The sequence below is a fragment of the Elephantulus edwardii genome, unplaced genomic scaffold (genome assembly GCF_000299155.1).
Source record: "Elephantulus edwardii isolate Elephantulus edwardi_28Jun2011 unplaced genomic scaffold, EleEdw1.0 scaffold00066, whole genome shotgun sequence".
In the NCBI taxonomy this organism is placed as follows: domain Eukaryota; kingdom Metazoa; phylum Chordata; class Mammalia; order Macroscelidea; family Macroscelididae; genus Elephantulus; species Elephantulus edwardii.
The window spans coordinates 11,943,544-11,957,156 of record NW_006399816.1 but is presented as its reverse complement, the minus strand read 5'-3'; the positions used below and the strand labels follow the sequence as shown (position 1 = coordinate 11,957,156).

At 43.7% G+C, this 13,613-nt stretch overlaps 1 protein-coding gene across 1 annotated transcript in view; it reads right to left on the bottom strand.

Moving 5' to 3' along the window:
- Nucleotides 1-6,010: 6,010 nt before the first annotated feature.
- LARP6 (La ribonucleoprotein domain family, member 6) overlaps nt 6,011-13,613 on the bottom strand; it is a 39,045-nt gene continuing 31,442 nt past the window's right edge. Inside the window, exons 2-3 of the mRNA XM_006888344.1 lie at nt 12,901-13,111; nt 6,011-7,078 (exon numbers count right to left, since the gene is read on the bottom strand). Of these exons, the coding sequence (XP_006888406.1) occupies nt 6,011-7,078; nt 12,901-13,111 (1,279 nt within the window). The remainder of the gene's footprint in view (nt 7,079-12,900; nt 13,112-13,613) is intronic.

The window sequence follows — 13,613 nt, the reverse complement described above, 5'->3', positions numbered from 1 at the left end:
GAAATGTTCCTTAGTACCAAGTATGGAGAGATTTTTTTTCCCTTGTACTTTGGATATGTTATTAGGAAGCATTAGTCCCTGGATGAGGACATCATGCTTGGTAAAGACAAAGATCTGTGAAAAAAGAGGAAGCCATTCAACAAAATGAATTGATCCAGTAGCTGCACTGCTGGGCACACACTTGCAATGTCTGTGAAGCTGGCACAGGAACTGTCTCAATAAGAAATAGAAACACAATAAATGAATGGAAATCCAAATTCTCTGTAAATGGTCATTAAAATTATTTTAAAAAATTAAAAATAATAATAATAATAATAATAATAAAATAGAAACAACAGTTCCTATGGTGGTGTATAAAATGTAGGCAGTTCAAGCAAACACAAGAGGAAATGTTCACAATCACTGGCAATCAAATAGATGCACATAAAAAAAATGATCTACCAACTCACTCCAGTTGCAGTTATAAAGTTCAACATGACAGTAAACAATGACTACTGGAGAGGATGGGGAGAGATTGGAACTCTCATTCACTGATGGTAGGACTACAAAATGGTACAACCATTATGGAAGGTAGTTTAGTGTTTCCTTAAAAAAGTGAACATAGAAATTCCATATGACCCAGATATAGTACTACTAGGAATATATCCCAAGGAAATCAGAGCTAAGATATGAAGGGAGATATATACACCTATGTTCATAGTAGTGTTATTCACAATATTAAGAAATTGGAAACAGCCCATTAACAACCAAACATACAAAGGAACTGTGCTATAGTCACATAACGGAATACTATGCAACACTAAAGAACAATAAAGTGCTCATACAATACGACACAAAATAGGAGAATCTGGAGAGTGTTGGGTGTTGAGTGAAATAATTTAGTCACAAAAGAATACTACATAAGGCCACTATTGTGAAAATAGAATGACTGAGCAAGACAAGTATAAATGTTCAAAAGAGGAAGGGGCAGGTGAGAAAGGGGAGAGGGGAAAGCATTAGGAGAGGAAAAGTAAATGGACAGATGGGGAGGCAGGAAGAGAAAAGATACATGAGACTCAAAGAGATAGGCATAGAGTAACAGTAATTAATGATACAAATACACAATGTGTATGAATGATTATATAAAATGCAATATACATGAATGAGACACAATGTTTACAAACCAATAAAAAATGAAAAGAAAATGTATTCAGCTAGAACCTAGATTAGAAATTCCATTCCTAAATCTTTAAGTCATATTTGTATCTAAGTTTGAATGGTTAGGTACAGTTTGTAGCTAAAATGAATGAGTGATTATAGAATTATAGTGCAAAGGAGCTCTGGTGGCCTAGTGGCAAGAAGCTGTGCTGCAATCCCAAAGGTATGCAGTTTGAAGCCATCAGCTGCTCCGAGGGAGAAGGATGGACAATCTCCTCCCATGTCTGAAAACCCACTGGAAGGTCAGCTGTGCATCGGTTCCAACTTGACAGTACCCAACAACAACAAAAAATACTTCCAGATACATTAAAACATTTTAAATATGATCATTATATTCTGATAGACACTGCAAAGTAGCACCCATTTGTTATTATAAACCATTGTGTCTACCTCAAATTTTTAAACCAGTAAATTTTAAAGAGGTTTTTCAGAGGCTAATACATTTTTAATAGGTTTTATGGGGGCTGGCTTATCACACTGGGTTGTGCATAATTTTGGCATAAGGATTGCCTGTATACAATGTTTACATTTTCATGATTTCTTGAGATAGACAGGAGTAGCCTACCTCAACACCGTCATGTGTAAAATTGATAAACATGTCCTGAGTGTAGGAATGATGTAATATATTTAGGAAAATTGTTAGGATGCAGGAGAATGCTACATAAAAGTATTCACTCCTTTTTCAGTTGTTACTTTAAAAAGAAGGGGAAAAAAGATGCTGAAGTTCCAAGATGCTTAGTAGAGTCTAGTGGTCAAGAGTACAAGTTTCTGAGTCAGGTCACCAGATAAAGCTTAAATCCTCCAGTCTAGTCACTCAATATTGGAGAAGTTAGGTTACCATATAAGGTCTGTTGCTTCTTCTGTGCAGTGCACATAAAATGGAACTTTCTCATTTGGTTGGTGAAGGCTTACCATAATCTCTGGCATCTAATAATGGCCCAATAATTATAAACAAACACTCTTACACATGGTTTACATAAATAGAAAGTGGATAAGCTAACAGTTGGAATATATAGCAAGATTGCTTCTGATGAAAGGTTAGAAAAATGGAAAATGTGAGATTCAAACTGTCTAAAGTTCTGTTGTTGTTGTTGTTGTTGCTCACCAAGTTGTGCCAAGAAATCTGGAGAACTACCACTTGGCCAACTGACTGGAAGAGATCTATATTTGTTCCTATCCCAAAGAAAGGTGACCCAACAGAATGTGGAAACTACAGAACAATGTCACTGATTTCACATGCAAGCAAGATTTTACTGAAGATTTTTCCCCCTATAGCAATGGTTCTCAAACTTACGTCTGCATCAGAATCAACTGGTTGTTCTCTTTGGGTGTTATAGAGTCTCTGCTAAGTTCTGATAAGACTACAGTTGTGGTAATAAAGGATAGAGAAACCTAGTATGACCAGTCAGAACAAGGGAGAACATACCATCAATTGCTCATACGCAAGTTCAAAGTGAAGCTGAATAAAAAAACCAAACCAAACCATGAAAGTAAAAAAAATCTTGGGCATATCATACTTGAATTTAGAAACCATCTCAAGAATAGATCTGATGCACTGAGCATTTGATGCACCACAGGAGTTGTGAACGACATTCAGTACTTCACACATTAACAAAAGCAAAGGAGCATTTGGAAAAAACCTGAAAACAGATCAAAAACGAGGTCAGAAGAGACTTTAAAACTTGTTCTTGAATGTCTAGTAGTTAAAATAAGTGTGTGTGTGTGTGGGGGGGATGATGATATAAAAAAGCTGAATGGAAAGTTAAAAAAAAACAGTTCAAGAAAAGAGTAAAATGTTATAATGAAATATGCAATGAATTATAGTTAGAAAACAAAAAAGGAAAAATACACCTCACAATTCCTAAGCTGAAAAGACTGAACAACAAAGTCAAGTCTTTGGTTGCAATTTAGAGGATTCTAAGGGCCAAAACTGAATGTTCCAGAAAACATAAATAATGACAGAAGGAATACACAGTCATTATATCAAAAGAAACTAGTTACTGTCCAGCCATTTCAGGACATAGCACAGGAGTAAGAACTGACATTACTGAAGCAAGTCCAAACTACCACAAAACAAGGTAGCAGGAACTGATTGAATGCTAAATGAGATGTTTTAGCAAGTGGATGCAATACTATAAAAGTCTTTTACTGTCTAGCTTAAGAAATGTAGACGATAACAAACCCGCCAACAAAGAAAGCTGATACAACAGAATGCAGAACTTACCGAACAATTATAGTTAATAGAACATTCAGATACAATTCTGCCAAAGATAATTAAAAATTTTTGTAACTATATACTAACAGAGAACTGCTAGAAATGCAATCTGGATTCAAAAGAGGATGTGGGATGACAGAAATCATTGCTGACATTAGGCAGATCTTGGCTGAAAGCAAAGAATGCAAGAGAGATGTTTTCCTATATGTTTACTGACTGTATAAAGGCACTCGACTTTGTGGATAACAAATCATGGGATAATAGTACGAAGAAGTGTGCCCATGTAGAATTTATTTGTACAAAGACCAAGAGGCATGTTCTGTTGTTCAAACACAACAAGGGGATTATGTGGCTTAAAATCAGGAGACGTGTATGACAAGCTTGTAGTCTTTCACTGAACTTCGTCAATCAGAATATTGAGCAGATAATCCAAGAAGCTGGGGATTAAGAAGAATGCGGTGGCATCAGACTGAAGAAAGATTCATCAACAATATGCAAATGATACCTTGCTTGCGAGGAAGACTCAAATCAAGGATGAAGATCAAGACTACAGTCTCCAGTGTAGATACACCGCAACATAAAGAAATCAAACATCCTCACAACTAGACAAGTTAGCAACATCAGGGTAAATAGAAAATACTGATATTGTTTGTTGGAGTGTGTGTGTGTGTGTGTGTGTGTGTGTGTGTGTGTGTGTTGTGTACCATAGAGTCAGAACCAACCCATAGGTGACCCTCCATCCCAGTAGGTTTTCAGAGGCAGTTCCTTGCACAGGAGGAGAATGCCCATCCTTCTCCCATGGAGCAGCTGGTGGCCTCAAACTACATACCTTTGGGATTGCAGCACAGCTTCTTGCCACTAGGCCACTTGAGCTCCCTTGCTGATGTTGTTTAGGATGTCATTTTATATAGAGAGGTCTGGTGGCCTCGTAGCAGGAAGCTGGGCTACAATCCCACAGGATACCATTCTTGAATCCATAATCAACACCTATGGAAACAGAAGTCAAGAAATAAATCCCTGATTTAAGCACTGGGGAATTTGTTGCAAAAAGCCCCTTTAAAAAGTTAAAAAGCAAAATTGTCACTTTAAGACAAAGGTCAGCCTACGATGGTGTTTTCAATCACCTCATATGCATGTGAAAACTTGATGGCAAGAAAGAATGCCTCGGAACTGTGGTGTTAGAAGATAATGTGCACCTGACTCAGGTCATAGTCTTTTCAATCACTTGCTAAGCATCAAAAAGCTGGACAATGAATAATGACAGAAAAAGAGGCGCCTTTGAGCTCTGGTGTTGGAGAAGAGTACTGATATCCCACGGACTGCTAAAAGAATAAACAGATATGTCTTTGTAAAGGTGCAGCCAGAGTGTTCCTTGGAGGCAAAGATAATAAAGCTTCATCTCATATACTTTGTGCATGTTGCTAGGAAAAGTCATTCCTTAGAGAAGGACATCATGCTTGGAAAGATGGAAGGTCAGGGAAAGAAAGGAAGATTCCTAATCAGATGAACTCAGCAAGGGCTCCAGTGTGTCAGAGATGATGGAGATGGCACAAGATGGACAAGGTTCAGGTCTATTGATCATAGGGTTGCTACAGTCAAACTTGATTCCATGGCACTTAACAACAATAACAAAAACCTAAAGAATGAAATTAGTTCACTCTTGGAAGAACAAATACATGTTCTGTCTTGGAAGAGATGTAGCCACCATGCTCCCTAGGAAAATAAAAAGATGGCAGAACTTTATCTCATGTACATCAGGAGAGACTAGTCCCTGGGGAAGGACATGCTTGGCAAAGTAGTGAGAGAGCCAAAACAAGGAAGACTTTCAACAGGACAGCCTTACATAGTGGCTACAACAATGGGCTCATATACAGCAAGGATTCTGAGGACGGGAATGACTGGATAGTGTTTCACTGTGTTGTACACAGAGTAGCCATGAGTCAGAAGTGACACAACAGCACCCAACAACAACCAGCAGCTCCCTAGGGCCTCACAGAGCTTTGTCAGAGGATACTATATTTTTTCAGGCACAGACAATGAATGACCTTAGAGTCAGCACTCCAGTTGGGTCTTTTATTATTTATTCACTGGACAGGAAACACACACTTGGTCCTAGAAGAGACAATGTTATCAGGATAACAAGTCGGTGAGAACTCTTCTAGGCTCTCAGGAAGCCTTGGCATGGCCTTCTGAGGACAGCTCAGTCGCACCATGGAAGAACCTCATCCTGAAGAAGAGGCCTTCCACCAGCCATCCCCAGAGGACAGCTCAGTCACACCATGGAAGAACCTCACCCTGAAGAAAAGGCCTTCCACCAGCTATCCCCAGAAAGCCTCTGTCCAACTGCCCTTCAGAGCCATACATCAGGCACCATGAAAGCAATGGCCATGCTGGAACAAATCTGTGTTCTGAACTAGAAGATGATCTTATAACCATAGTGTACTGGACAATTTATATACATTACAAATATATAAATTATGAGGTCTACATGTATACAAAAATCTTTCTGAGGGGACTTAATTACATTCTATATCATGCCAGAGCCTTGAAAACAGAGGTGGCTCCCCAGGAAGGGGATATTAAAAATTGAAGGTATTATTATACACAGGCCCTGCTCCTCTCGTGTCCACCGTGAAATCCTCGGGTGTTGTCAGGGCCTCTGGGCAGCCTCAGCACCCCCACAGGTAGCCCGTCTGCAGTCTGCATCTTGCGAGAGAGCAAAGGGCTTGCCCCAGGACTTCTCTCCTGCGTCCCCATCTCAGCTTGCCGGCGCCTGCGGACCCAGGGGCTGCCGGAGGGAGTGGTGCTGCTGTCGGAGGAATAATCCATGCACTTACGAAAGACTTCGGGACTGGTACCAGAGTTCAGTCTACCTTCCTCGGCCAGGGGCGATTTTCTGGAAACACCTTTGCGCTGGGCCAAGGGGCTGCTCCAAGGACTGGAGCAGGGAGAGGCATTTGGGCTCAGAAAGAGATTCTGGTGACCAGACGGGCTGAGCTTGTTGTTGCTCACATGCCGTCGGGCAGCCATCGGGGATGTGGGGTTGCTCTCAGGGTCTGAGGAGCTGTTGGCAGAAGACTCGTCTCCCATGTACTGAAGCTCTTCTACTCGCTTGTTGAGGGACTTGCCGAGGTGGACGCTCACGGCAGGCTCCTCTTCGTGGTTCTTGTCTTTGGGCGGCTTCTTTTTGGGTGGCTTCATACCAATGAGCACAGCTTTCATGTTCTCTTTGCCCTGAGATTCCGAGATCATGTACTCATGGGCTCTGATGGCCGCCTCCACCTCCTCAAACTCCACAATGGCACATTCTTGGGTCCCCACTTGGCTGTAGCGACTGCTGATCCTCCGGATATCGGGCGGCAGCTCTCTCCCAGGTTTGAGGATCCTTACCGAGGAGATAATGCCAAAGGCCCCAAAAAGCTTGAGTAGATGTTCCATCACCTTCTCCTGAACCCTTCCATTCTTCTGGGGATTGGTCAGGGCCCACAGCTTAGGGGACAGGTAGAGGTCGTAGACCAGGAGCATCTTGCTGGGAAGGTTCTCATTGGGGAAGAGCGGGACCGGAGTGGTCCTCCTCACCTTCCGGTGATCCTCATTCAGCTCAAGAGTCACTGAATATTTCAAGGCATAAGCTGTGGTTCTCCAGTCCCGCGTAAGGTGCTTCACCTGAAGAAAACAAAACAGTCACCAGTGGCACCTCAGTTATAATGGCCCTCCCTTCTCACTGTAACATTGGCATCTGGAGCCTAGCCAGCACACATAGGTGGGCCTCAAAAATCTACTGAGTGGACATACTTTCTACAACTTCAAATGAAGCAGCACAGTTTAGAACAGTGCTGTCTGGCAGAACTTTCTGTGATAACGGAAAAATTCTATGCTGTGCAAGTTTAGAGGTTAACCCTCCAGACTCTGGAGAAAAATGGAAGCGTAAACAAACCCAAACCCTACCCCTGCCTGGGTATAAGACCTGGGGAGTTATTAAACCTATCAGTATCTCAACTTTCTCATTTGTGAAATAAAGATGTTTATAGCCCTGACCTCGGAGAGCTGCCATGAGGATTAAATGAATTCAGTGTGTATGTATACATGAGACCCTGGGTGGCAACAGGGGTAAATGCTTGACTACTTCCCAAAAGGCTGGCAATTCAAATCCACTTAGCGACACCTGAGAAGAAAAGGCTAGTGATCTGCTTCCAAAACAATGGAGCCCTGACACCGCTGCAGGGCAATTCTATGCTGCAATTCATAAGGTGCGGGAGGTGGAATCAGTTTGATTCTAACTAAATGTGATGTATTTTGAAAGGTATCTATTGGCACAATAATTTCTCTTGGAAGCAGAAGTGGCATCCACTTCCATAATAGTTTGCCTCCGGAAACCCTATGAAAATGGAGAAAGGATGAAAGTCACACAAGTGTTGAGGATTTTCCTTCATAGGGTCACTATGAGTCGCCTACAACTTGATGGCACTTAACAACAACAACAACTAGTCATGACAGATGATGAACAGACTGAGATTGTTAACAGCTTCAGTTTGCTTGGCTCCACAGTCAACACTCTTGGTACCAGCAGCCAGGACATCAAAAGACGATTTACATTGGGAAAGTCTGCTATCAGGGACCTCTCCAGAGTCCTGAAAAGCAATGATGTCGGTCTGGAGAGTAAGGTGTGCCTGATCCAGGCCATAGTCTTCACACTTATTTGCTATGCATCAAAAAGCTGGACAGTGACTAGAGATGACAGAAGGAGAATTGATGCCTATGAGCTGTGGTGCTGGAGAAGAGTACTGAGTATATCACGGACTGGTAGGAGAACAAACAGATTTGTCCTGGAGAGTGTGAAACCAGGCAGCTCCTTGGAGGCAAGGATTCTGAAGCTCCATTTGACATACTTTGGACATGTTGCAAGGAGGGACCAGTCCATGGTGAAGGGCATCATGCTTAGAAAGGTGAAGGGACAGTGCAAGAGAGGAAGACATTGGATGAGATGGACCAAGTTAGTGACTGGGGTAATGGATGTAGGCGTGTCAGAGAAAAATAAGGTTGGAACAGGATAGAGCAGGGTCCAGAGCTGTTGTACATAGGGTCGCTACGAGTCGCAAATGATTCGACAGCACATAACAACAACAACTAACCAAAATGCTGGTGGTTTTTACTCACCCAGGAACACTGTGGTAAAAGCCCTGCTGTTCTAGTTCTGCAAGATTACAGTCCTCAAAAACCCTATGCAGCAAAGTTCTACTCCTGACACTCATGAGGTCACTATGAACCAGAACTGAGCCAACAGCAATAAGTATGGTTGGGTTTATGTGTATGTGTGTATACATATATATGACCTAGGACAGCATCAAGCTTGTCATGATTGCCCAGTAAGTATCATAGCTATCAATATTCAAATATGATGTACTTCCGTTGACAGAGGGAGCTTTGACCCTTTAAGCTGCAGAAGCTATGCTGCTAACCCAAATATTGAAGCTCTCTAGCAGTTCAGACCTGCCAGCTACTCCTTAGGATAAAGATGGGCCATCTCCTGAAATCTCCTCATGAAATTTACAGCTTCAGAAACTCAACAGAGGGTCAGTTATAAGTCGATTCCAACTCAATGGCATTGAATGAGTGAGTGACTCAGAGATTTTAACATTCAAATGTTTCCCTGAGGTGGTATTTCTGCAAAGTTATGTTTGTTTTATATGAAATTGGTTTCAAAAGATCTTTCCTGTTTCCTTCACTGGCCTGTCTCGTGAGAGTGAGATGGACTTGAATTTCAACTGGAAATTAAATCCAACTGTGGCCTCACGAGAATGATGCAATACTTACTCCCTCTTTCTCCCTCAGTGGAAATGCTGTGTAGCAATGTTGCAGTATATGAAAGCTACATTTATATGGTAAAATAGTAATTTGCTAGAGGCCCACTTCCTGAGAGGGGAATACCAGGGAGAATGAGTCACAATAAAAAACCCCACACACACCAAAACCAAACACAAACAGAGGAGGGAGCAGGAGGGTGTAACTTAAGCCAGATATTGCATGATCCGCTGAGTCCTCTTAGGCTAAGCTGATTTGCAAAGGAACCAGAAACTCCAAGGGTTTATAATCCTTGACAGGAACTGAAGAAAAAGTTTCATTAAATTGAGCAGGAAGAGAGGACCTAAGAGCCCTGTAAGGCAGGACAGACAGCCTCCTCCTGGTCAGAAGGCACTGGCTACTCTGCTTGTAACCCCTGGCCAAGATTGCCTATACTTAGACTCAGGCTGCTAGAATCATAACTCATCTCTTCATACACTCAGTGGCCTGCTCTGTGTGATACAGGCTAACGGCAGGGCGAGCCAGGCCTCTACGCAGAGGGTAGGATTTCAGGTGGACAGAGTTAAGAAGGAACTAGAAGGGGTAAAGATGATTATTGTAGATCAGTACAAGGCTGTTGGAAGCCCAGGGAATGAAACAAAGTGGAATCTTCTACAAAACAAAATTGTCTTTTTTTTTTCTTTTGAGAAAGTATTCAGGGAAGAGAGACTGTGCTACCTAATAAGCCCATAGGCTGAGGAAGGAGCAACTCGGTGAAGAAAACGTTGGCCTCACTCAGGGGGCTGCAGAAACTGACAAGAGACCATGTCCAAGCAAGAGACAAGCAGGCGGTTCTGGGGAGGACCTACCATCCCTCTAGGGAACAACACTGTAATTAGCAGGGAACGCTTTACAATGAAAAGGGTATTTGTGCCCATTTGAAGGAGGAGAGAAGACTATGTCTACTTCGTAGGTAATTTGGACAGAGAATGATGAAAAAAAATGCCAAAAGCCAAACCAGATGCTAAAGAACCAGTGCTAACTTGCAGAGCCCATGTGAGCAGAGAAGAACTTCACTCCTTTGCCCTTTTATTTCCAAGGCTGTAACCTTTAGGGAGCCGATCACCAGGCCTCTCTTCCAGGTGCCCCTGGGTGGGTTCGAATGACTAACCTGGTTGGCCGTCTGTGCATCCCAATCGACAGCAGTGGGGAAGGCTCCCTGGGAGATCCTGGTTACAGCACAGGCGTTCCAGGCCTGTGTCCATCACCATTTATTAGGGTATCCAGGCACTATTTAAGTCAAGCACTCAACCATTTGTGCTACTCAGGACTGCACAGAGAAGAGAGCTCAAAAATAAATCCATAAGTGGCAGTTTAAAAGAAGAAGGCCGACTCTCAGGAGCCCCAGGAAGAACGAGAAGTACAGAAGGCTGATAAGATGATGCCACTGGCTTTTTCATCATTTTGAGTTTCTCTAGAACTTTCATTGTGATAGTTTGCTCACTGTTTTCTGAACATTACTTGAAACTCCTACTCACCCTCCAACATCTGATTTTAAAGTCCCACCTCTGGGAAGAGATTTCAGTTCTCCAGGTAGGGCTAGTTGCTCTGAACAACTAGATCCTTTGGGCTGTTCTTTTCCCATCCCTCTGGTGGCCTAGTGCTTAAGAAGGTGTGCTGCCAATCCAAAGGCAGGTGGTTCAAATCCACTAACTGCTTCAAGGGAGAAAGTGAGGCAATCTCCTCTGATGTAATTTATAGTCTTTAAAAACCCACTGGAGGTGGGAGGAGGGAGTCAGCTATGAGTTTGTTCCAACTTGATGGTAATGAGCTGAGTTCTGAGTTGAGCAACACTCGTGTTTCCTGGAGGCAAGGATGGTGAAGCCTCATCTCACATACTTACAGCACGTTGTTTGGAGAGGCCACTCCTTGGAAAATATCATGCTGGGAAATATGGAGGGTCATTGTAAGGGAGGAAGACCCTCAACAAGATGGATTTACCCAGTGACTGTAACAATGGGCTCAAATTTATCAGAGAAGATAAGGACAGTGTAAGATAGAGCAGGGTTCAGATCCCGGATCCATAGGGTCACTCTAAACAGTAGTCAACTCGGCGACACATAACAATATCTGTTGTTGTTGTTGTTATGTGCCGTCATTTGCGACTCATAGCGACCCTATGTACAACAGCCCTAAACCCACCTCTATCCTGTGCCAATCGCACTGCCTCTGACACACCCATCCCGATTACCCCAGTCACTGAATTAATCCACCTCATAGAGGGTCTTCCCCTCTTGCACCATCCCTCCACCCTCCCAAGCATGATGTCCCTCTCCAAGGACCTGTCCCTCCTTGAAACATGCCCAAAGTATGTCAGATGAAGCCCCAGAATCCTTGCCTCCAAGGATGAATCTGTTTGTTTTCTTAGCAGTCCACAGTATATATTCAATACTCTTCTCCAGCACCACAGCTCAAAGGCTTCAATTCTCCTTCTGTCCTCCCATCTGTAGTTGAACTGTATGTATTCCCTTATGCACTTTACTCCTTTATTCGCCTGAGACGTTCAAGGGCAGGGAGAACGCCACATTCGATCTGTGCTCCTCATCCCTCACACAGTCCGTCGTTCAGAGGAGGTGCTCAGTCTCTGTCTGATGAGTAAATGTGGGGAAGGGAGCGAGAAGGGACAGCAGAGTCTACCAGCAGACAAGGCAGCAGGGCCAGCTCCGGGGAGAACAGCTCACCTCCGGTGCTCTCTGACAGAGCACACAGGCAGCCTGCCTGAGATCCACCCATCACCATCCTGTTATGCAACAGGCCGTATGGTGCTTTTCCACTCTAGTAAATACACTTTCCCCAAGGGAGAAACTGATCTTACAGCAACTGCTCTGTCAACTCTCTGGAAGGCTGGGAGCTCACAGCCCAGCTGCCGGATCTGTAAACAGCAGGGCTAACGGTTTGCCACCCAGACAGCGGCACCCCATAGCTAGGCACCCCACAGCTATCCCTATCTCCCTCTTGGAGACAAGAGCGTGGCCTCAGCTGCAGCAGCGCTGTCTCAGAGTAGGTTCCTCTCTCAGCTTTCCGAGCTCACCTTTCCCTCCTTATGTACCCAGCTGGAAAAATGGAAATCTTGGACTTCCTGTCATGCTAGGCCTGAAGAGGTGTTTTTCAAGGCCACCATGTGCCCCTGTCCCGGCAGAACATCCCCTTAGTCACTCACTTGCCTGCTAAGATTGCTAGAAACTTTACAAAGACAAATAACATCGTTTTTAAAGTGCTGCTATTAGCTGAAATTTATCCCACCACCACCTCAGGTCAAAATCAAACTCACTGCCATGGTCAGAACTGACTCATACCTGATCCTCCAGTGAGTTTCTGAAGGGTGAAAATCATACCCCAGAAGAATGCCCATCCTTCCCCTGTGGAGCGGCTGGTGGGCTGTAAATGCTAGAGGGGCGCCAGCAATGCAGGGTCAGCAGTGCGGCTCCTTAAGGATTATGTCACCAGAGCACCTCAAGACCCTTGTAACAGTGTAGAGGGATATTATAAATAACAATTCTCAAGTCTTTCTCTTGCTCATTTGTTTCTCTAAGCTGAAGAAAAACATTTAAAAATTGTGAGCTCTCTGGTTTCAAAGCAGTGAGCAAGTCACAACCCCAAAGAACCCTGGAGCATGCCAGAAGCAGCGTCCGGAGAAGTCGTCTCACCTTTTTGAAGGATGTGAGGAGCTTGACGCTCACGTAGCCCAGCTTGTTCCTCCGCACATGCTTCAGCAGGAAGGCATCTTTCTCCAGGTTCTCATCCGAAAAGTAGAATTCTATCTGGTCCACCAGCTTCTTGATTAACTCCTCGTTGGGCGGCTTCCACTCCTGGTCCAGATCCTCATGCTCATTCTCGCCCCCACTTGTCGTGGTGCTGCTGAAAGGAGAGAATACTGGTTCACATCAGCCCTGGACTCAAGGGAGGTAGTGAGCTCGTGGCCTTTAAGGGGGAAGTTTTTATTCCAGCCAGATTAGAAATCAAATATTTATTTTTAAAGTATGAAGGAGCATGAAAATAATGAGGTCACCAATGGCCTGGAGGTAAGAAGCTGTGCTGCAACACTGAAGGCACGTGGTTTGAATCCACCAGCTGCTCCATGGGAGAAATATAGTCAATCTCCTCTCCTGCAATGAACTGCCTCTGAAAATCCACTAGAGGGTCAGCTATGGGGCAGTTCCAACTCAACAGTAAACAACAGCAAACAACTCACATCTATGAAGTGCTTTATCATGGAAGGAGTCACGGGGTGGTGCTGTTAAACACTGGATTGTTATGTTACTGTTGTTGTTATGTGCCGTCGAGTCACTTGCGACTCATAGCAACCCTATGTACAACAGCCCTAAACCCTGCTCTATCCTGTGCCAATTGCACTGCCTCC